The 25,865-nt window shown below is 30.8% G+C and overlaps 3 protein-coding genes across 3 annotated transcripts; 2 read left to right on the top strand and 1 right to left on the bottom strand.

Annotated features, from left to right (window-relative positions):
- Nucleotides 1-9,623: 9,623 nt before the first annotated feature.
- HELRODRAFT_175060 (hypothetical protein) lies at nt 9,624-12,294 on the bottom strand (the record flags this gene model as incomplete). Its single annotated transcript, XM_009022499.1, has 8 exons — nt 9,624-9,713; nt 10,082-10,223; nt 10,385-10,504; nt 10,718-10,882; nt 10,989-11,082; nt 11,179-11,405; nt 11,507-11,552; nt 12,267-12,294. 8 exons carry the CDS (start codon nt 12,292-12,294, stop codon nt 9,624-9,626), a joined length of 912 nt encoding a protein of 303 aa, XP_009020747.1.
- A 2,156-nt stretch (nt 12,295-14,450) lies between these two features.
- On the top strand, nt 14,451-14,606 carry HELRODRAFT_153609 (hypothetical protein; the record flags this gene model as incomplete). The annotated part of the gene is made up of 1 exon (XM_009022498.1): nt 14,451-14,606. A coding segment is annotated over one exon (156 nt), but the record flags the coding sequence as incomplete, so codon positions are not given.
- A 3,581-nt stretch (nt 14,607-18,187) lies between these two features.
- HELRODRAFT_82302 (hypothetical protein) lies at nt 18,188-22,946 on the top strand (the record flags this gene model as incomplete). Its single annotated transcript, XM_009022497.1, has 10 exons — nt 18,188-18,220; nt 18,701-18,793; nt 19,043-19,142; nt 19,330-19,404; nt 19,611-19,684; nt 19,984-20,092; nt 20,859-20,932; nt 21,057-21,194; nt 21,372-21,482; nt 22,863-22,946. 10 exons carry the CDS (start codon nt 18,188-18,190, stop codon nt 22,944-22,946), a joined length of 891 nt encoding a protein of 296 aa, XP_009020745.1.
- Nucleotides 22,947-25,865: the final 2,919 nt, after the last annotated feature.

The raw sequence follows: 25,865 nt of genomic DNA, 5'->3' as shown, positions 1-25,865 counted from the left end.
CCAGAGAAAATAAATTATAACTGTCGAGGTGAGCGAATTACAAAAATGTTGCGTGTGATTGAATCAAGTCCCACTGAATAATTAAATAAATTAATGTAAAATAACTTGAAAGCAAATGATGATGTGACTAAGCCTTTTAAAAGTTATCATAATCGTAATCACTAATGCTATTGCTGTTAATGTCATAGCCACTCAAACGACAGAATTATCCTAATTGTCATCACCATCATTAAAAAAGACATCAACATCCACCACACCACTATCTCACAGGTGCATGTTTTACATAAGCCTTCAACTTGCGAAACAAACTGATGCCACTGGATTGAGTTGCCTGCTAAAAATCATCCCAAGAACAGTACAGCATTGGTTTGGAAAAAATAACAAAATGAAATATTCAATAATAATCGTCGCACCTACGTAAATGCTCTTTCAAAATTGTAAACTTAAAACATGAAATTTTAGAGTTCCTAATGTCGAATTTTCATATTTTGATAGATAAATTAGAAAATTTATAAAATAAAATCTGTATTTCTGCTGTAAGCGGGATTACGACCGTTATTGTTGCAATGTTGCAACGCATGCTAACTATTGCAACTATTGCTAGCTAGCCATCCGAGAAAGACCGTAACGTTTAGAATTATTATTCACACTTCATCATCACCAACTCATCACAAACATCACCCTAGTCATCTTCCGCGTCATACTCAGCCCAACACGTCATCATGTTTGTGTTTGTTTCTAGCAGCGTCTCTGAAGGTTTCTTCATGTGGGCGGGCTCTCAATAACATTGAAAAAATTATATAAAAACTACTGATATCACATCATCATCACTACCATCATCAACATAACCATCATCATCAACAGCAGCAACGGCAGACCTCATTATCGTCCGTGACAAAAAGTAGTTCCGGCAGTTCGATGGATGAAAATTTGGGATCGACGACTTCCTCTTCAATTTTCAAACTGCTCATGATGCTCCTGATCCTTTGATTTTTATCTTTGATCTTCGATATGCTCTGTTCTTTCAGCTGCATCATATCATCAAACTCCTTGTTGAACTCAACTTGTATGCGATGTATGGCGTCCTATGACGTAACGATAAATATAAATGGACCTTTCATTACGACCTACACGTACTTTTCCATTGTTGTTGTGATATAAAAACTACTAAAATATTATCCAATTGAAATTAAAAGTAACTGAAGCGTTGTACGATTAACAAATAATATAATAATATGGTAAATTTATTGCAAATGAACAGTATATTTGGAAAGTTATTTATTTTTAAAAAGTTAATAAATGATTGATGGAAATTAATATAACGCAGCAACGATGAAATAAAACGTAGCAGCCAATAGAAAACCTTGAGGAGAACGATTTGCTTCATCTTCTGAAACTTTGTACGAATTTCAAACTGGGAATAAAAGTAATCATTACCCCCTCCAACAAGAGGTCCTGCAAGAAGAAGAAAAAAATATGGACCATGAAATAATTTGAAACATAACATCATTTGCTACCTTCAAATGAGTCGTATTAAGCGATAAGTGATTCTATAACAGAACAATTACATTTGGTTACATTAGACATAGCTACATTGAATTACAATCACATTACAACATTGAATTACATTAACACCACTATACCTAGACTTCCATTGAGAGTGTTGTAACGATCCTTCTGTGAATCATCCCTATCTATATCGTCTTCACTTTTCTACGTTCCAGTGAAATTATTTCAAATTATTCACAATAGAATCTTTATTTATTTGATCAATTAATTAACATTTTAATTAATAATTTACTTATTTAACTATCAAGTTCAACAACTAAAACTATCATATTGATGTACAGATATATCATTATCATTTATTTTGCTGAAGTTATCAACGCCTTCGGTTTGTTCATATTTAAATACGTTATAACAAGTGTTTAAAAAATGAAAAAATATTACCTACCAAACTCTGTCTTGACATCTTGAAAACATTTACATTATCTCCTAACTTGGACCTAAGCTGAAAGAAAATTTTAATCAACAATTTAACACAACTTTGAAAAAACTTGAAAACAAAAGAAAGACAAAAAACAAACATAATTTTACCAAAAAATAAACATTTTAGTAAATATAAACATGAGAAAAACGAAAAAACAAACATTGTTTAGCAAAAAAACATTTCGGTAAATAAATAAATAAGAAAAAATACAGAAAAACTAACATTTTGTTCAGCGATTTCAACTTTTCGGTGGGCAGTAACGATTTCAATTTCTCTCAACTCCGTCACTGACCTTTCTTTCAGTGGATAGTTCATGACCACGCATTGATTTAAAAACGCCTTTAACCAAAAAATTATACGCTGTTGTTAAAATCATTTTTTTTCGAAAAATTATTTCAAAAAAGTTGGTTATTTCTCGCCTATTCAATAATTTATAAAATTTAAATAATAATAATTTTATATGTGAAGTAAACAATTTTACAAAAAAAGTAACAAATATAAAGGATGTAATGTAGATAGAAAATGTAGGAGTTACTTGGATGCCCCTGCCCTTGACATTCATGTCATCCCAGCACTCCTTCTTTATCATCTCAGTCACCTTTCGCTTCTTGAAGTTCTCATTCTCTCTGTTCTCTTTCAACTGACAGGCAGCAGCGAGCGAGCAGTATTAATCAGTTTCATATCGTCATAAGTGACGACAAATGCTTATTCATTTAATAGATCAGAAGTTATCGTAAATGATGTAAAATGTAATCATTCTAAAAATTGCAAATTATTCAATAAAAATGTGAAAAAATAGTTTATAGGCGAATAATTTTTTAAACAAATAAATTCTAATTAAAATGTACAACTCCGTCGTCATCATCATTATTATTATTATTTTTATCATTGTCCTAACTTTCTGAACTTCTTTCTCGCATTCCATCTTGAAGTGCTTCTGTCTCTCAATGTCGAGGTCGAATTCATGGCTGGGCAGCCTTTCAATCTCCGGAGCCATCTCATTTCCCTGAACCAACTTCTTCAGCTACGATCAAAATCAAATGTTGCTACTGCATTTGAAGCCATATTTAACTTTAAAAAACTAGCATAGACTAAATAGTTTTCTGGTTTCCAATGAAGTAGTAGGTTAGGTCATCGGGTGTAATCAATGGAAATGATGAGAGTAAAAAAAAACAAATAAACAGATTGTCAGTTAAGAAGTAAATAGTTAACCTTCTTCCTGAGGTTTCTAAGTTTGGTCCTCAGATGTAACTTGACAGAACTGAACTGAACTTCGTCTTCCTCCAGTGCCTGCCAAACAAGTTCCATATTATCCATTCATCGGCGTCGTCGTGTTGTTCGTCAAATGTTTTTTAAGGTTAACGTGCTTAACATATTTACGTAGATGAGATTAGCAAAAGAAGTCACAACTTCTTTATAATTTGAACAAGATTACTAAAAACCTCAAGGAATCTGGCATCGAGCCATGAAGAGTGCTGGGTGGCCTTGGGAATGATTGACTGATATATCTCATCGTTCTCTATGGCTTTCTCGATATCGGCTATCACCGTCTGATCGATTGTCTCCTAACCAATCAAAATTAAGTTTAATAATTTGTTATTAAAAACCGGCCAGTATTGAGCAAGCTTAATGCATGAATTCGGAGTATTGAATGACGATAGTTATGAAAAAGTTAACAATTTGATGAAAAAACTCAAACAATGAGCCCTTTGTAGTGACAAATTAAACAGCAAAACATTAAAAATCTCTTTGCAAATGTAATAAAATAAAATGAATTTAAACGCATACAAACTAACTGACACACATACAAACTAACTGACACACATACAAGCTAACTGACACACACAAACTGAAATAAAACACATACAAATTGTTGATCCGGTGCAGTATCGTGTGCAAAAGTCGCGGCTGTCATTCCACCGAACTCAGCATGTTCGCTGCGTTGGTCGTTTTTCATGCTGGCAGCGTACGATGAGTAGTAATCTGATTGATAGTTCAACGTTTCGGCCGTTAGGGTGTTTTGAGAAGCCCTGTAGGTGTCGAAACTTGTTACATCAACTGTATTAATGAACGTTTTTCTGCGACTTCACGTCTGTCACGACGTCTGTTGTACATTTACATTCTTAATACATGAATTTGTTATAAATGATTTTTTTTCTTCTGATTTTCTGTGACAAGTTTCATCAAGTATCAATGATATAAATTAAAAATACAAAAAATGTTTAAGAATATTTGTACATTCAGTGAAAACTGATTTCGCCGATGTTTTTACAGTATCAATCGCTACAAAACACACACACCCATTGACAATCTGAATGATATCGCTGAACAATAGTAGTACATTGAAACACTAACAGTTGTACGCAGCTGAGCGCGTTATCGAACCCGGCACAGACAAGGAAGCATCCGTCGTAGGAGAGTGACATACACTTAACGCCACCAGTCCAAAAATCCATGCACTGTTTCAGCCACAACACAGCCTGGTGAAATTGAAAAAGATGACTGCAGGTAGCTAAAAAGAAAAGTTGTTTATAATTTCCATGGCAGGCTAGAATGGCACACAATTGAAAAATTTATTTAGAAAATTGAATATATGGTGAGCTAACTGGTTCGGAAAAATCATGTATTTTTACGAAACCATCCCTGCCAGCAGTAAGAAGCCACTCCTCGTTGAAAGATAAAAGCATGCAGACGCCTAACGAAAAGGACAATAACGAAGAAGATAAAAATGATGGTGATAGTGATGAAGAAGATGAAGAGGAGGCGGATGATAATAAAGAAGATGATTGCAAGATCGGTGTATATGATAAACTTCAAAGTCCATAGCAAAGTCCATATCTTATTCATAGCAATCATTATTATTGATAGCAGCTTTGACACATTAGGCACCTTCCAAATAATGAGCTTCAAAGGACTCGTGCAGCTTCAGTTCCTTCGGCGTTTCTTCAACCTGTTAGATAATTCAATTTTAGGAAAATTGCCAAGTGCATGTCATAATATTGAATGAGTCTTATTCTGCATGTAGCGGACTGAAATGCATCATAACCAATCACAATGAAGTTAGTTATTTCGTATTCAGCACAAGCAGTAAAACAACAACAGCAGTTCAAACAACAGTTCAAATTAAAAATTTCTGGAAGGTTTCAAACAGCTAAGTTTATATTTTTTATCAAATTTTTGTTTTTCTTTCTCTAACTATAGTTACATGTATACTTAACTTTCCGATTCAATATTTGAATGATTGGTTCATTAAGAAGCGAAACATCAACAATCTTCATTGAGTTAATTGCAAAATTACATATATACACGCGTACACTAATAATATTGTATCATATTATGCATTTATTTATTTATTTGTAAAACAAATGATAAAAACAAAATAGGAATACTCTTCTGCCACTGATTTGAAAACTGGAGAAGTCCAAACTTCCAAGGGATTCCTGTCTGACCGATTGGGGCTGGGTTTGGTAGGAGTCAATCAATAAATTATTTATTAATTTTATGTATGAAATCTAAATTAATTTAAACAAAAACATAATAGAACTGTCCATAAATCATTCAATAAACTTTTATAATAGTTAGAATTATTTTTTTGTTCAAGACAGTTTAAGTGTGCACATCATACGTCGTACTAAGCAAATGGAAAGACCATGGCCTAACAACCTTCATGAGAGAAAAGAATGATATCATGTTCAGCGATTTCTTCTTCTCTACATAATCATATTCGTGCTGAATGGGTTAACAATTAAAAATATATTAGCTCATCGTACGATTATGTCAACTTATGTAATCTTTTTTTCGAAAAGGCATAAGCCCTACTAAGTCATAGGGTTGTAACAACAGATTTACAAAAGTTGCAGATGCATGATTTTTTATTTATTGAAAAGATGAAACAAATACAATTGAAAAATAATCAACATGCTCAGTATTTGTTTGATAGTATATCATGATGGAGGTAAAATGGTCAGGCACGTAGTCCTGTGCTAAGGTGACCGACTTCGATTTCAATGAAATCCCTGCCATCGTAAGAAATCTAGTACATAATGCGTTGGTTCACGCTAATTCATTTGCGGCTTCTGTGTGTATTGCTATTTCTGAGTAATGCGATAAGATAAAAAGATACTATCTCATCGTTACGTTAGATATTTTGTATGCTGTACAAAATGGATGAGAAAAGTTGTAGCATTTTCGTTGAAATTAAGAAAAAAAACACTTGAAAAAATTACATGAGTGATATTTAAATAAAAATAGTTCTAATAATGTGTTATCCTTTGTAAAGCTTAAATGAAATCAGACAGGCAGCAGCACGTTGCTGAAATCGCGAAGAGAATGTTAATCTATAAAACATGCTACAACACACCATTAAATAAAAACACGTCTCAAATATTAAACACTTTCGAAATAATTTTTCTAACGTAGGAAAACATATCCTCATCGTCGTCGTCATCTCCATCTTCACCTTGGTTCGTTGGAGCATTCTTCGCCATCTCAGACAAACCTTCGTTTGAAGTATTTTTCTTGTACAGTTTTTCTTTGTCGTGACTATCTTCAGCAGTCTTCGCCGCCAGTGTAGATGTTTGAGGCGAATTTTCTGTTGATGTCTGAAATTATCATGAAAGTAGCAAGTGTAATCTGAAATAACAAACGAAGTATTTGCTTCCATTTTTTAAGTAACTGAATGTTTTTAAGTTTGGTAGTTAATTTGAATCCAACTCACTGCAACTTGGTAATTAAGTTCAGCCGTCATAAATTCATTAATAGAATACTTTGATATCATCCTGTTCGGATGCATGGCAACGATAGAATTTACATCACTTATCACAAAGTCGATTACTTCATCATTCAACGTCAGCCACTTTAATTTTATGATGTCAGGTTTGAAGGCAAAACGCTTTGTCAGCATGTACGTCGGTCCTACAATTTAACGTTCAAGTACTTGTAAATATTAGAGGAAAGTTTAGGAATAAATTTGAAATGAAATATTTTTTTACTGGATACGATTGTTTGTTTGTTCAGGATGAATGTTGCGATGTGTCGCGTGTTTCCAGTCCCACTACATAGGACACCAACCGAATAATCCTGTTCCGATTGCGATAAGGACAAGTGAGTTATCGTTTTGCTCAGATCTAAAAGTTTGTGAATTGTTCAACTTTTAACAAATACACACATCTCCCGCAATATGACATAAACTCAGGCAGCACTCGTACAAAGTATAACAACTTTTAAAGTTTGTAAAATCAACAAAATTATGACAAAATCAGTGTCGATGAAACAAATGATTGAAAAGATCATTTCAAGTAATCAGAGTGCATGCAGGTTGTGAGCTGCTTGTAAAAACGGACAAACGGTTAAATTTTACATCTGCCACTAATTGTAAAACTACCAATAGATCACCAAAAAATTAGATTTAGGACATTAATAAAAACATTTAGAAACGAAAAATCTCGTAACCTAGCACGCCGACAATTTCAAAGTGCTTCGTAGCCAGACCAGAAACAACGAACACGTGACCATCTTCGCATGCCAGCACAAAAAATTTACCGTTCTTAAAAAACCTGCAAAGAATGATATCGGAAAGTAGCATCTAGTCGAGCGCAAAATCCAATCGAACGTTGCAAACGTTAATCCATCGCATTAACTGCTCATCTCCACCCAAATGACGATAACTAGTTAATAAAAGATGCAATCTTGCAATAAGGAAGAAAGGACCACCAACTGAATAGACACGATCTTGTTGTAATGAATTCTTCTGATGGAGAGCCACCTGGGCTGCCTCATGTTTATGAAGGAGGCCATCTGCAGAATGCCCTCCTTGTTGCCCACTGCCACCAGGTACAACAACGGGCTGACCGCTGCCGATGTTATCTGGGTAGGTATTACAGAATACTACTACTACTACTACTACTACTACCACTACTACTACTACTACTACTATTACTGACAATAATAATAATAACATCATCAACAACAATGATAATAATAATTAACAATAATGTTTATAATATTCATGGCCAACTTCAAGGCAAACAGTAGTAGCGTTTGTCATTATCAAAATGAACCACTTCACGCGAAAATAATAAAGTCCAAATTTCTTAAAACTTATAAACAATTTAATGACAAAATTTGAGTAGAAATCTGAACTCAATGCGATTATGCGAATAAAATGTGCTCATAAAAAAGCAGCCATCCTAACGGCACGTACAAATAAAAGTGAAACTAGCCATTAGCATGCGATAGATAGAATGAGGATATCTTTGCATTCAAACTCGGTCACTGCAAGGCAGCAATAAGCGTCTTGGGACAGCATGTATACGTATAACAACGTTCTTACTTCGGTTCTTGAAGTTATTTGCAGGAAGGAGAGAGTCTTGCCCTCGTTATTGTAGACGTTTATCGAGCCGGAAGTTCGTACTGTCTGAATGTTGCGTCATTAACTTTGGATCAAAACACCCGACATCACGTCACAAACAATTTAATTATGTGTTATATATCATTCTAGATAATTAAAAATTGACATTTAGTTTATTTTGCGTGCATATATATTTGAATATTAGATTTTAAAAAATTAATAAAATATATATATCTATATCTGGGCTTATGAGCAAATGCGATGCAACGTGTGCAACATTTATATTAATTAGTTAATTATGGTTAATTAATATTATTAATTATAATCAATTACCAAAAACATAGGCAGAACATTTGGTAGTACTCCCACGTGTAGGATTGGTGAATTTTCGTAATAGAAGAGCTCGTACATACGTTTGTAGCTAGATATTTCCAAATAAGATAAGCTACCCTGTCAACGTTTTGCACGAAATAATCTATAAGAAATCCTTCTCTCATGTAGAAACATTTATAAATACCACATTTACAATTAATATATATATATATATATATATATAATTCTAAAAATAAAAATACAAGTTATATTGAGCGTATAAATCATAAAACTTAAGCTCCCCCCCACAAGAAATAAGTAAGATGTCAGAAAGAGTGTCACAACATTATAACATTGGATGCGAATACAACATTTTTTTAAAATAAACACGATCTTGTTATACTGACTGATCTTGTACGTGCATTCGCACTTTTGATAGTTCAAAACACTCAACTAGTATTACAGATTCATCCATTTTGTGAAAATTAACGAGATAATAACACAACGTTTTTTGCAAAAAAAGATAAAAAAACTGACAGATAAATAAAAAAAAGAAATAAGGAAACGTACATTTTTAGTACCAACGAACAATTTTCCATACGCCGGCAGGTACAACAGCATTGATATCTTTTTGCCTAAATTAACACTCCTCACTTTCTTTAAATTCTTCTGCTGCGAGTTTATTTCATAAAAATTAAGTTGGCCGTCATCTCCGCCAGCCACCAGCAGCTTTACGTTGACGACAACGAATGCAGCCAGGTTGGCATAGTTTGGATCAAAATCCGATGTGGCACTGAACTTGTTAGCGTAATCCTGATGTCCATCGGATTGTTGGTAGGTTGAAGATGGCTGCAGTCTGTAAAAACTCACTACGCCGTCTACAAAGTCGTTGGTTATCATTTTTGTAAAATCAAATTGAGTTTATTTGGCCATATACTATTTCAATTTGATATTCGTAAGTTTTTATTGAAATTATTGCTGTAATGGAATTGTTAACATTTTATAACTAAATTTACCGAAGTCTTTTGTAACAGAATATGGCACATAGGAGCCAAGATCAACCTGATAGATTTTTAACGTTTTAATGATACAAGGTGATTCTCCTCAGTTAAACGATACAACATATAAATTATAAAAATACTGTATTATTGTCCAACTCTTTCAATCAACTTCAACTTTAATTTTTAATCCAAAATGGTAACAACGTGACGCTAGAAAAATTTCTATTATCCACACAAAATAAACATGAAAAAAAATTCGTTAACTCGAGTTAAAATAAATATTTATAGACGATTAAGCCTTGAAAAAGCCTTCACTTGGTTCAAAATTACGCGTGCCCCTAACTTGTGGGTTGTCTTAAATTTGTTTACAAATTTTCATCTCTATCATTGACATAACAATATATGTAGATATTACATTGGTGTAACGACCTTGAAAATTTGATTGCCCTGACAGCCAACCCACAACTCGTCACCGAACCAATTGCAACAGACCGGCACCATTTTCTCGTTGTTCTTCAGTTCATCTTCAAATGTCTGAAACTCCTCATCCGACAAGCCAACCACGCACGATCTTGCAAAAGGGAAATGAATGAGAAATAATAGTCATTCTCTGCTAATGAAATACATAATAGCGCTTTAGGGGTACGTTAAATTAGCACTATGCACCCTGCTCAAAACATTTACAACAACAAAAATAATTATAATAAAAATAATAATAATAAAATGCTTTACTTAGGAATATTGAGATAGGACTTGATGAAATCATTTGTCATCAAATTGGAAAGATTCGTAAAATTTTCGCTCGGCTGGTTCTTCTTAGAGGCGCCTTCGATGTGTGGCGGATACACGATGCTGTGTAGTGGTGGTGATGGTGACGATGATGACGTCATTTGTTAAGAAGTTCATGAATGAGATAACGCAAAATCTAAAACATATTTGTAATAAAATAAAATCATCCTTCGCTTTCATGGTTTCTATCATTACCTAAATAAAAAAAACGAGAGCTTTTTTAAATATGTTCGCTTAGATTTAAAAAGGGTCAGCCAAATAAATAACAAAATAAACCTTTTATTGTAATGATCTTCATTAACTTGGTCCAGTGTCCAAACGATGATTTCTTTGTTTGAGCAAAAAGCAAACTGCTTCATGTTGCTCGGGTTAAATGCAAACGTGTTCAATTTGTTGTGAGGGATTTTTGATGAAAACACTTTCTTGTTCTCTGTATACCTCCTACAAATATATCTTAAAATTGTATATGTCAATCTATTTTTTTAAATGATTTCAAAAAATTTTCATTACAATATTATAAAAAAATAACAAGCTGAATGCAAACTACCAGATAGAAAGTTCAAACTCTGGGAGTCCTGTTATCAAGGCCAGGTATGATGAATTTGAAAACTCTATGGCTAAATATTCTAGAGCTTCACTTTCTTGTTATTAAAAACATAAGCTATTTTTAAATATTCTCAAAACCCAGTCAAAATTTTTAACAAAACTTCTATAAAATTTTCAAAGCAGGCAACAACCTTGATGTTCAAACAAAACGTTGAAATCTGGGTATTGGACGAGGAAAACTTTGGGATGAGGTGTGTTCTCCGAATAAGCAAAAACAGAGCTTGTTTTGTGCACTCCAAAGGCACCAATGCCTGAACCCTCGCTTGTGTATATCACCTCCTTGTCATCATCCCCAAAAAACTTCAAATAATTTGAACACTTTATACACAGAATGTTCTCATTTAGTATTCCAACTGGACTTCCATCATAAAAATTTATCCACCTTATATTTTTTAATTTAACTCTTTACTTTACGTTTTCATTCAAAAATATAAAAAAATGAAATTTCATTAAACTCACGAGATTCCTTTATCTCTATCACTTAATATGGAAGTTACTTCTAAATCTATAAAGTAAATGTTCACAAAATTTATTTAAGTAATTTATATACACACTCTACTAAGTGAGATTTTTAGATTTATTAAAATTGAATTTATTATTTAATTAAATTAAAAGTTTATTTAATATAATTGACAAATTAGATTCATTAATTTAGTTTTCTCAATTATTTTCTTTCATTTAAAACAATTATTCTAAATTTTTATTTTAGATATGACACTAACATAACCATGCAAAAATTTTAAACCCATTGCCATTTTAAGTTTGTATGGTTAAAAATTTAATCTTTATTTATTAAATATATTAAAGGAAACATGAAACATGAAGTTAAGTAAAGTTGTAAAGTAAAGTTAAGTAAAATTGATTTACATTACAATTATTTTTATTTTTTATCAACAAATAGTAGATAGCCAGATCAGCCAAATTATTTTAAGCTAAATATTTTAACGCTATTGTAAGTCTATTTTTGTGTGCTTTTTCAAATTTATTATTAAATTGCTATGTCGCACAGTTAATTGGTATACGATGGATATACGATATAATATACTATGTTAAGCCTTGGTTAGTGGGTTGTTAGTCTATTATAAATTATTATATAAATATAAAAAATACCAAAACTAATGAGTTTAATTTAGAAAATTTTATTAAATAAATTTTCAATTGAATTAAATAATAAATTCAATTTTAATAAGTCTCAAAAAAGAAAAAACGACATTCCAACCTCCTGACGACTCGTATCCGAGAGACATTTTTGATTGTCAGTAAAAATTTAAAATCCGTTGCCATAGCTACTGCTTTTGTTGATGCGCAACATTTTGTAGCTATCAATTTTTAGAAAATGTCATATAATTGAGTACAAATAACACTTATAATTATAATACTACGATGCATATAAAAAAAACTATGTTACAAATAGGTGTTAGTTGATCGTTACATTAGCAGACCACATATTTGTCTGTTCAAAAATTAACTACAGCTTTTTTTGTTTTAATCCGTAAATCAAACTCTGCCAGACGCGGAGAAAGTAACGACATGTAAGGTATGAAACGATGAAGTTTCATAAGAAACAACTAACCCATTTTCTATTTCTATTTATTAGCCAGCAATTATTATTTAAATAAATAAATTAAAAAAAACAGATATGTAATTGTTCATTTAAGTTTGTTTTGTGATGAGAGAACATCGGTTTTCGTCGACTTAAATAATTTATTTGCTTGATAAAACAATTGTTAATATATTAATAAAATGTCATTGCAATTCTTAGCTAATGGCAGGTTGTATTGGCTTGAAAACCGGCACGGAAACAGAGGCGTAGGCGGGGGTACATATGTCACCGGGCGCCAAGTACAGGGAGCGCAAAAATAAGGCAGACAACATTCTCACAACAAGATGTATGTAAATTATTTTTGACAGTGACTGAAATATATGCTATAATTTATTGTCGTTGTTTTATCTTTAAATACAATGTTCCGTTAAAATTAGAATTGTTTTTGTAAACAGTAATTTTTACAATGTTAATGTAATAAAAAAATGTGATTAAACATGAAGAGGGGGGCGCCAATTTTATAGTTTGTCCCCGGGCGCTAAATACCCTGTCTACGCCTCTGACGGGAAATTCGATCTTGAGAGCCCCATCGTCATTAGTTTCATATAATATTTTTCAATAATTTTAAATTTTTACATGTCTTTTGTTTTTATGATTATTTCTTGCGTAATAATGAGTACTTGAATTTGTATAAATGTTCACCAACTATATAAAAGCCTGATAATTAGTTGGCCATCCATTGAAAATATCGAGACATCCATAGCTATGCTTAGAGATGAGCGGGAATTGAAATGGCTATCCCATGCTCACATCTAACCACACCCCATCACGTATGCGAGCGCAAGCACCGCATCATACGCGTAAGATGGTCTTTGAGTTTCGGCCAGTATTTCAGCCATGCCATCGCGTAATCGCAACGCGAGACATGACACTTCTAGCGTCTGAGCCAACTTGCTAATCATATATACAAGTTGGTGTGAAATTTAATCGTAAAAATGCTGGATGCTGATGCATTCCAATTGTTATTAGAGATTTTTAAATAATCAAATTTTTCGAATATTATTTTTAGCTTTCATTCTAGAATATATAAATATTCTGTCGAAATGAATCGTATTATTATGATGCATTGAAGAAGGAAAATGCTGAGTTTTTGGAAATTTAACGACCAATGATACTGATAATATTTGAATTTAACGACCAATGATATGATACTGATTAAATAAAATATTGGATGAAGATCGTTGTTTTTACGAAGAAGAAATTTTATGTTGTATATAGTTCTTTTTCACGTGATTTTAATTTTCTCAAGTGCACGTGGCTCGATTTATGCGAATTCATCTGGCTCGTTGTAAGTCATTTTACCGGTGTGATTTTTAAATGTTTTTATAATAATTTAATTCTATCGATTTAATCATAACAATTGCTTAAAAATAGGTCAAAGCAATAATTATGGACTACTCGGAATCGAGTAAGAACTTCGTTAGGGGATTCCTTTTGAAATTCATCGATGAGCAAGATTCACTGCGAGTGCCGATGTTTGTAAAGTACCTGCAAAACATTCACAAAGAACATCCATTTTCAGAAAAAGACATGGAGAATTTTTCATATTATGTGGCATCAACGAATTCTGACATCTCATCTGAGAAAAGTGAATGGCTTGTTAAATTTCGGACAATGACCGGTAAAAAACAGTACGAAATTTGTAAAGCGATGCAGGAACATTACTTCAGTCAAGCTCCAAAAGGAACTCTTAAACTTAATAAACCGTACAATTGGAAAAATTGTAGCGGAATAATTCATCTGGAAGATTCCTTTTATGCATGTTATCCAAACAATAAAATTTTTAAATTACCATTTTTTGATGAAATGTTTTTAAATACAAGTTGCTGTATTTGTTTAGATGACTTTGAGACAGGTGACTTTGTTTGGCAGTTACAGTGTTGTCACAATTTCCATAGTCACTGTGTATACAAGTGGTTGAGAGAGAAAAGAAATCGCTGTCCTCTATGTAGCCAGTTTATAACATTAAACCTGACCTATTCTTACACATTTGTTAAGACAAAGATGAGTGAAAGTGATGTGGAACAGGTAAACATTTTCGTGACGTCAAAACCTAATTACTTACATTCCTGCACAGACCAATGAAAAGGTCAATTACACTCTTCCAAAGTTCAGAGGATTGTCAATGTGGATCCTTTATTTTCTAAATAAAAGATATTCACACAAATTAACTCTCTTCACATTTTTTTCATTTTCTCATTTCTCCAAAAATCAAATTTTACTAAAAAAAAATAAGCGCTCCGTAGCATGCGCCAGTCACAAAAGTTTTCTCCGCACCTTTAACAACGAAAACTATTTGCGATGGAATATTACGCTTCATGCATGAAACATGAACACAATAGCAAATATAATGCGCACACGCACACATACACACGCACGCACACTATGTTGAATGAAAAAAGATGATACGAAACTAAATTTAGAAAAAATTTCAGAGATAGCCTATTCATAAATGTATAAAAACGAATTAGTATGCAAAGAAAAACTACAAAGTAAGAAAGGCAAAAAAAAAACTTTTGCTCAATGATATAAACTCTTAAAAAAATATAAATGCTGTCACTATGTTAATTTGTTGCAATGTGTTTAGTTGTAACACTATGTATATATCTATCATTTGTTGTTGCAATACGGATATTTTTCACCCGAGTAATATGAAGTTGAAATTATTTTTCAACAAACCAACAAAAATCTAACTCATCCACCAACCAACCTACCAATCAACCAGCCAACTAACCAACCAACCGACACACTATCCAAATATCCGAATAACCAACTAACTAACCAACCAATCAACTGAGTGTTTTTAGAAGGTAAAAATGTGTAGTGATATGCAATCATCTTTAAAACTGAAAACAGATGTTAATGACTCGAATAAAATCACATAATTTTCTTTTAGTATGTTTTGAAACATAAATACAAAAGAATTTTACTAAGAAAACCAATTATATTAACTGATTTTAAGTGTTTTTTTAAGAAATTTTCATTGAGTAATAATATTTAAGTATAATTAAATTATTATGCAAAAGTTGAAAATTGTTAATAGAAGTCGGAGCCCGTAGTCGAAAACTTTTACTCGGAGTCAGAGATGGATATTTTTCAAACAGTGCCAAGTAATTTAATTGTTGCCTGTCTGTTGGCACACATTTTTTCTATTTCTCTATTGCGATGAATAAATCCTGCATGTAGAACATTGTAAAAACGTGGATGGTGTGGAGTGAATTAAAAAAGCGATTTAGAATCTTCTAATTTGATTTTTGACCAAAGCATTGTGTGGTTTGGCTTGTGGTTATTGGTGATCGGCGAAATTATAAACGATACATTATTTTAAATTACTCATTTTTAAAAAGTAATTATATTAAAAATATAAAATAATGAGTTTCTCATAATTCAACGTTAATTACCGGTGACGCGAATCGCATGAATGTAGTAATTTGATCTTATTGCAGTGAATAATAAAATTATCAATTAATTTCGTAATTGAAAAAAAAGATGAGTTAAAAATGGGTGGCGTGATGACCTGTTAAAGTCGCGTGGTGCTGCTGAATCCTCTGGAAGAGTGTAATTGACCTTTCCAATTACTGTACTTAAATCTTCATTTTAATAAATAATACAATATTTAAATTTGAAAATATTGAAATGAACAAAAATGAACATAATAAACTTACTTTTAAGTTTTAACCGGGAATCAGTGAAACCTATATCCTTGGTTGATTTATTAGCTCAGCTTTTAATACAAGTCATAATTTTTAATTTATCTATTTTTAACTGCCAAAATTAATTTTTTTTGCTTAAAATTCGTTCGTTTAAAACAATAAATGGTTGTTATTCACATCTTTTGAGTTATCACGTGGCGAGAATTTTTTGATCGATTTCGAAAAAACGAAGATACTATGTGCACCCAATGTAGTGACAGGAAAATTTCACTATGTCCCATACAAAATATATACTATATATAGTCCAACTAACTACAAACTTTAAAGAAATCGAAATGCTTGGTTTTATCAATTGGTTATTATGTAAATTACTTCAATCAGATTTAAAATTTTATTCTTGAAACATTTTAGCAAATATTCTTCTTCAATGATGCAGTCGAATTTTTCGCTGTTAGCCATCAACCGCTGAATATTTTTTGGCTAGGTGAACTAGTCGCAAAACGTTAAATTGAGACTTATAAAATGCTCAATTGTGACAAAATAGATTTTTTCAATAAATTTTTACTGTATTTTTTAACAAATAAAAAAAATTTGGTTACATAGAATACAAAACACTAGATACTTCAAAAATTGATAGCATTTGAATCAATGTTTTCTATTACAGCTCTAATCGGCACTGGCAAAAGTTCTTCATTAACATTAAACAATGTAGAGAAAATTTTATTACCTTGATAATTTTAATCATGTCAATCACTGTACTGCATTCAATAATAAGTGATTATTTGTATTGAGACAATTGATGATATAAAATTTACTATTCAATGTTTTTCATAATTTTATGTTGTTGATGATGATGAAGATGACAATGAAGATGATGACGATGAAGATGATTGTTGTGATTATGATGAAGAAAAAGATGATAGTGATGATTTTGAATATATGTAACAATTCTTGAAATCTGCTCTATTGATTTTGAAAAATACTGAAAATTATTTTCTGTGTTTAAAATTAATTTAAAAAGTTATTCCAAATGTTAATCAGCTGCGCGGGTGCGTCATAAATAAAATTAAACAAATATTTTGAGTGCCAGCCGTTAGCCGAAGATAATCCGCTGTTTTATTCGTTTATTTGCCGCTGCCCAATAAAATTCGACCAGTCGAATTTTCAGTCGAAACTTCTGAAATTATTCGGCTGACATGTCTATATGATGACTCGATTACGCTGTTAAACAATTTAGAGTGTTATAATATAAGTGTACCTGTGTATGTATATAATAATCTGTTGACAAATTAGAAATAAGTTAAAAGTTGTAATCAATATATAAAAATGTTGCTATTTAATATTTAAAAATTTTACCAGTGAGTAGTTTTTTGTATGAATGGTATGAATTCTAAGTATATGTATAAATAAAATATTACACAAACAATAGGTACGCACGTTCAATTCAATGCATTGCATACCCATGCATATAAATGCAATTCTAATGCATTGCATAACTAGGCATATAAATATACATACTTGTATGTAATCAAGCACGTATACTGTATCTTTGTATATGTGATGATTTTTTTAAACAAGTTAAAAAAATGGAAAATTTTTATCACGAATTTTTATTCACTGTTGAGTGGGAATACTTTCGTTTTATTCACGAGATATTTCTGCATCCTACGCTCAATTGTAATAATTAATTCATGACGTCAGAACGGAAGTTATTTTTCCAGCCTCTCCATCCAAATAGAAAAATTTGCGTAGACCATAGATGGCCGTTTGAATGATAGCTGATCGGTCTCTCTTGAAGTTTAACTATACGTTTACTCAAAATTTCAATATAATAGTTAAAAATACACTTTTTATTTGTTCCGCCATTTCAGCTGTCTTCAAAAGATGACTAAAGATCGTTTGGCAGCTCTCAAAGCGGTTAGTCCACTGTGGTGTCTAGGAAGCATTTTTATTATTTTTTTCAATAAATATTTTATTTTACATGCTTCACTGTGTGATTGGATTGAAGTGGAGTATCTTTCTTGAAAAATAATTTGTTCTGAATGATAATAAATGCCTTTTTTAGGATTTATTATTTATTTCAATTTTATGATGTCTGACTTCTTAGTCTGATTGATTCTGGTATCAGGTGTAGTGTTATGGTGTGGTTATAGAAATTATAATCGTGATCACTGCTGACTGCGTGACATGATTTTCATGATCATCTTGTAAAAAAAATATTAGCTGCGGCTTGTTTTTTGTATTGATCATTAAATTATTTATTATTATATAAAAAAATGTTGACTTTTTCTGTTTTTCAGATCATATATTTTTCAATTTTAAACTTATTTTAATTTTATATACATACATATATATTAATTAATTAATTAATTAATTAATTAATTAATACACACAAAGGCTCAAAGTGATGATGATGATGAGCCAGGTGAACACATGCCAATGACATTAAATGTTGATGAGAACAAGTTTATGGAGGAGTTCTTTGAACAGGTTCCTTTTTCATTGCTTGTTCTCTATTGTTAATTTAAATCTAATGTTCTATAGTATATAATTGGTTTTTCAGATTTTCTTGGGTAGATATTTTGAAATAAGTATTCCTTTATAGTTATTTTGATCCATTAAATATAAATTTGTTAAATTATTAAATTAACTAAGATAGATATATTAGACATATTAGTTGAGCTATTGGTGAATTCAGTTGATTTATAATTTAAAAAATGTTAAATTCAAAATGTGTAGGTGAATGAGATAAGGGAGATGATAGATAAAATAGCAATCGATGTCGATGAAGTGAAGAAGAACCACAGTGCGATTTTGTCTGCCCCTCAAACAGATGACAGTTAGATCATTTGTCTTCATCAGCTATTTTCGTATCTCATCTTTTAATGTCTTGCTAATGTCATACAATAACTTTATAATGTCTTATTTTTTGAAAATGATTTCTACTGTTACGCTTCCAATAAATGTAATTCTTTTTTAGAAATATTCAACATTTTTATGCTACTTAATGTTTAATTTTAATTAAGAAACGAAAGATAAGTTAGAAGATTTGATGGCTGAAATAAAGAAAACAGCTAATAAAGTCAGAGGAAAATTAAAGGGTTGGTTGGTTATTTGTTGTTCTGGGTGATTGTTGAGTCTTATCACAAGATGTGAAGTGAAAATAATGTAAATTAAGATTTCTAACATTTTTTAATGATAAACTACACAACTAATGTTACCCAGGTATTTTTTGGTGGATTTTAAAAATATTAAACACACATTTTCATCAATAACATATTTAAATTTAAAATAAATATCATAATAGTTTTGGAACAAAAGATCGAACAAGAAGAGGAGACTAACAAATCATCTGCTGATCTACGAATTCGTAAAACACAGGTCTTTGTTTATATCTTTCTTTTAAATTAAAGGTGCTGTTATAAAAGTTTACTGCTGGCTATGTAATATGGTATGTACCGTAACAATTAATGGCTATGTCAGTTTGACTGCTTTTGGTGCATATTAATCTCTCGTTTCTTGATATCTGTAGACAGTTATAACTCTGTTGAATAATGATATGTGTATGCGATTATGACTTTTTGTTAAATAATTGTAAAAGTTGTATTTGGGTAGACGTATATGAAAGACTCACAATCATTATAACATTTTGAAAAAACCTACTACCACCATGCTGACAGCACTCGACGATATTAAGGAAGTTCATAGAGGTGATGAACCAATACAATGCAGCACAAGTCGATTACAGGGACGGTTGCAAGAAGAGACTGCAGAGGCAGATGGAGATCAGTCAGTAACTCCCATCTCATTTTGCATGATTGAACACACACATATATATATATATATTATTAATCTCCCACCATTTTTTCTATTGTCTTTATAAGTCATATGTATAATTATAATTATCTAGTGTATAGGCAGACATGTTGTTATTGTACATGTCACTCTAATCTAACCCAAGTCCTAAGCCAATGCTGGTTATTAGTTATTCATAAATTAATATAATATGAATTGAATGAATGACAGTTGGAATCGATAACATTCTTATTACCATTGTCTTTGCTGTTACTTGTGATTTTATTACTTTAATTTAACTTTTTTGGAGTTTTTGTTAAGTTCATTCTGAAAGTGAAATTTTTTCAAATTTTTTCTTATGTTTGTTTTATTAGGTTATTTATTTATTTATTTAGTTTTTATTGATTAATTTAAATTTAATTCATTTTCAGTTATGTTTTTAATTTCTTAAAAGAATGGCAGAAAGAAGTCAGTTTTTATAAGTTCTTCTTTTTTATTTAATTTTTTTATGAATCAAATTTTAATTTTAATTCAAATGTTTTTTTGTTGTTGTCGTAGAAAACTTGAAAAGAGGTTTACAAATATTTGTTTCAAATTATTCCACAATTTCTCAGTTCATCTTTTATATTATTTTTGCAAAATTTCAGAGATCTGTGTAACTCAATTCCCAATTAAAATATAGAACTAAATAAGGTCCCTTGTATCAATCTTTTAATAAATTAATTTAAAACCTTCCAATCATTGATTAATCATTATTTAGCTGGAAGGGCAACAACGAATGAAGAACTTGAGGACATGTTGGAGTCTGGAAATCCTGCTATATTCACTCAGGGGGTCTGTATTTTTTTTAAATGACGAGAGTTTAAATTAAAAATAATTAGTTTGTAGTTGGTATTCTTATGAGTAGTTGTTTCAGTTGATAGAAATATACCTAAGAACAACATACAATCACATGCAGATAATAACAGACACACAACAAGCCAAACAATCCCTGATGGATATCGAAGCTCGTCACAACGACATCATGAAGTTGGAGCAGTCGATCAAGGAACTACATGACATGTTCATGGACATGGCTATGCTGGTTGAGAGCCAGGTTTGTTTCTTTGTTTCTTTTCTCTCTCTTTTTGCTATTGGAATGTTGGTTAATGAAGTAAAGCAGTCATAGTCTATTGTTACCTCTGTATATTTTTTGATTTCATTTTGGTGCAACGTTTGTACAACTTTTGAAAAGAAAATTAAAATGATCTGTTTGATCTGTTTGATTTTCCAGGGCGAGATGATTGACAGAATTGAACACAACGTGGAAAAGGCTGTTGATTATGTGGAAACTGCTGCGGCTGATACAAAGAAGGCAATGAAATATCAAAGTGCTGCTAGGAAGGTTTGTTTGTCCGTTTGTTAATTGTAAGTTTGGAGGGTTTAATTGCAGGCCTCTCTTGTCATTTGATATGACACATTAATGCATTCTGTAGTGTATGAAAGTAGTAAATATCAGTCATTAATTACCCACGCTTTCATTTTATCATTAAGTTTGTGGAAAATTTTATAAGATAGAACTAACCTTTTCTCACAAAATTACCACTACTCTTAATGTTAATTAATAACATCAGAAACTATTAATGAGAGTTTGTGCGAATTGCTTTGGAAATTTTTTTTTCTTCGTAAAAAGGGTAAATAATGTCTAAATCTGTCTTATTTAAAAATTGATGCCTTTATTTCCCCCTTTCTCTGCTTTCTTGATTTATTTATAGGCAGGTAAATGCTAGAAAACATCATTAACAAACCTGGTTCATTGTTTTTGTGCCTTTAAAATATGTTTTGTTGATGATAATGCTATTATACCTGCACTTGCGAAATAATCATGATATCTAAAATTCTAAAAAATCCTATAATTCAGACTATATTGATATTATCAATCAATTTATACTTTGTTTATTATGACTTCTTTCAGCATAATTGAATTATTCCAAGTGCACAAATGATCATTTATTTCAATACTCTTTCTAAGATAATATCTCTTGCTGTTTCTGCTGCCTTTGTACTTTTTTAAGATTTTTTATACAATTTTTCATTTCATTTTATTGAAACATGATATTTTGAACTTGGATTTTATTATATTTCTTATTGAATGAAATAATTATATTGAGGAAGTCAATTCAAGGTAGAAAAAATAACATTAATAAATGCAAATATTTATAAACATTGCAAAAATTGGCATTTTCAGATAATTCAGATTTATTAAAATTATAGAAAGAAAAATCAACGATACTTAAAATGATCTGTATTTATCACTTTTTAAAATGTTCTCCCTATGTTATTAACAAACGTTGCTGTACCGTGGCTGCACAAATGTCTGCTTGTTCATTTTATGTTTATCTGCAATGGAATTCAGCCATGTAACTAATAGAATACAGACAAATACAACGTTAGACCTTAATAAATAACTTTCAGATTCGAAGAAAGTTTATTTTTCATTTATCTTTGTTGTTTACTATCAAATGTATACCCGACAAATGTGTATCTGTATTTGTTCCTTGCTCAATTGCACCACATGACACAGTTGAAATATTTAAGATATTTTTTGAGTTTGGCTGAGGTAGCCAACAAACCAGATGAATACACACTATGAACTGTGTGAGGCATAGCCTATATTTATATTTATCTATATTTATATTTATATTTACTTATAAATTTATTAACATAAATTTATCCTATCATTCACTTTTTTAATTTACGAAATTATTAAAATTTTTCTTACCAGAAAAAGATAATAATAATGATATGCCTGTCGATTATTATCATCATCATCGTCAGTTCAGTGGCCGGCGTGTTCACATCAAATTGATCAACCAATCAGAACACTTCAAAACGTGTCAAATGACCCACTTGATTTCTATAGTAAGCACAACGAACACGTGGATTTTGTTAATTATTTTTCTAAGGTAATTTAAAAAGGTAGCGACTTCAACTTCAACCAATCAGTTAAAAATAAATAATTATACTAACGATTCATTTTTCCATCTCGTGGTGAACCAGATAGGTTGGAACTGTTTTTGCATGTTTATGTTATTTAATGTACATTAATATTTAAAATTTATTACTTCATTGCATAAATTCATCTAATACTAATTGTGTAACATTGCTGATGACTAACAATATTTCATGTTTTGTTTTTTAACGTTTTTCTTGACACACATTATTTTTGTTTAATCTAAAAATTTTTGTTTGTTTATTCTAATCATTTATTTTGTGACAAATTTTCTTTGATGGCGTTTAATTAGGTAGACATATTTCTTAATTTTTGTTACATGCTCGTTCATTTGCATATAACTTTATAAAGTTATTTTATGGTGCCAATTGTTCATTGATCATGGTGTTCCTGGATGATGGGTTGCATCAAGGTTTTCAATGTTCTTTGACAGGTTATGGATGCTTAGCCTGTTTTTAATTAATTTATTTAATTGATTAATAATCAAAATGTCATTGGTGATATGATTTTTACTGAAAATTAATTAACTAACCAATTAATTAATCAATCAATCAACATTTAGTTGGCTTGTGCAATTTATTTAAAAATTTCATTCACTTATTTGAACATGAGCAATCACCATTAACTTGCTGTCGTTAACGTACTTTTAGGTAACCAACCGCCACCGTCATATATTTTATAATTGTACATCCAGTTGTAATCTTTCTTCATCTTTGGTTTTTATTGTTTTCTATTTTGTGCATTTCAATTTAATTTTTGCATTTTATATTTGTTCATATAGATCAGGCGTGGTGTGATCAATCCACAATATTTTTTCAACGAAATTTTATTGTACGTTTCTGGGTGTTATTTTAAAAAAATTCAGAGATTATGTCAAAAAATATATTTAAAATTGTTATTATCATTTCTAATGATTAGAATTTAGGAAGAATAACTGACAATTTTTTATTATACGGGAGTTTAGATGGAAAAAAAAATCTGTGTGCCTGTGTGTGTATGAGTGTTGTGTGTGCACGTAATGAAAATTTACTTATATTGTTTGATAATTACATTTGAATATGATGTAACTTCTCACATTTTCTAGCATTCTTAGTGTCGTACTTGTAGAATTGACTGATCTATCATTAACATTCTTATATTCTTATTTTGATTGTGAAAGCAGTTATATCATTTTTATTAATACTTATAATATTATTAGTATTTTTTTAATCTTTATTTTCTGCGTCTACATCACCTTGAAATTATTCTCAGTTACCACTACTTCTAATTGCTCATGGTAATACCATACCACCAGTGTAAGTTATCTTATAGATTTTACTTTTCATATGTACCTGACATCAGAATTTTATAGAGAAGGTAAATTTTAAATGAACATCTCTCATTAGCTCATTGTGTAACTGTCCCACAATACAGTTTAAGTTGAAGTGCACACACATGCACGGTCATATATAACCTTCTTCAGCTTAGGAATTCTGCGCACAGAAATTTTGGAACGCCTCTAATGCTACACATTATTCGTGTGGTGACATTAATTGAACTTTAGTTTGAAATTATATTTTAATGCGGCAGTCTCACGTTCCCAGTCAGAACTCTCTGATGACTTGAGCCAAAAAATACATTTCCATGTTGATTGACATCTGAATATGTGGTTTATACTGCGTGGTAGCTTAATTTTAAATTGAATACAATTTCATTTGATTTTCAATTTATTTATTAGGCTGTTAGTATGTAACATTTTCGTTTAGATACTTTGAAACAGTCGTTAACTGTCTAATCAACCAGTTTATTAAATTACCTTTAATGCATTTATTCTTTTATCAGTTAATATTATTATTATTATAATTTAAACTATGTTATATTTATTAATTATTTCTCATTGATTTTGATTTATTTGATGAGTAATAAAAGATATGTTGCCATTATCATTATTATTATTATTATTATGATTATTCATTTCGATGTTTTTATCATTTTATACAAGATGTACACCAAGATAACTTGTAAGCCGCTATATTCTAGGTTTTATCTGAATGCAAGATTATTTTAAATACAATAAAGCTCCTTCACAGTGCAGTCCCCGTGAGTTTTAGCATGATCAAACTATTGTCTCTGACGTCGTTTACATTGAAGTATATTAGTAGTGTTTTTCATGCGGTCATTATTTCAGGAAACTAAATGAAAATGTGCGTTTGAGGCGTTTTGCAAAAGGCGTTGCTTCGTTTTTAGCAGTTGTGTGCAGTTTAAACGCGAAGACTTTGTATGTCAACTAGTCTAATCTGTTTTTAATACGCTTGTAATTAGTTACGTGAACTGATACGAAGGTACCCACCCACAGCTCTTACTATCCTTTTCTTGACTTTAACTTTTCCTGGCTTGTGTGAGCAGAGCACTGGCTGGCACGGTGATACAGATTGGTCAAGGATTAATGTTAATCAATGATTGTTAATCAATTCAGAATTACATTATTCTGCGAGTTAGCAACTACATTTATCCTGTTTATTGACATATGGATGCGCTAACCCAGAAGGGTTTTTACATATATATATATATATATTACATATATATACATAAAAATATACGTTGGAAGGAGGCCATATTTTATACAGTATTGTATGAATTCTACCGAATTAATGATTAAAATGATTGATGCCAACAATTCGGTAGAATTCATACAATACTGTATATAAACATATATATATATATATATATATATATATATATATATATATATATATATATATATATATATATATATATATATATATATATATACAC

Source organism: Helobdella robusta, assembly GCF_000326865.2.
Source record: "Helobdella robusta unplaced genomic scaffold HELROscaffold_32, whole genome shotgun sequence".
Lineage (NCBI taxonomy): Eukaryota > Metazoa > Annelida > Clitellata > Rhynchobdellida > Glossiphoniidae > Helobdella > Helobdella robusta.
The sequence above is the reverse complement of the archived record's forward strand: the minus strand, read 5'-3'. Positions and strand labels throughout refer to the sequence as shown.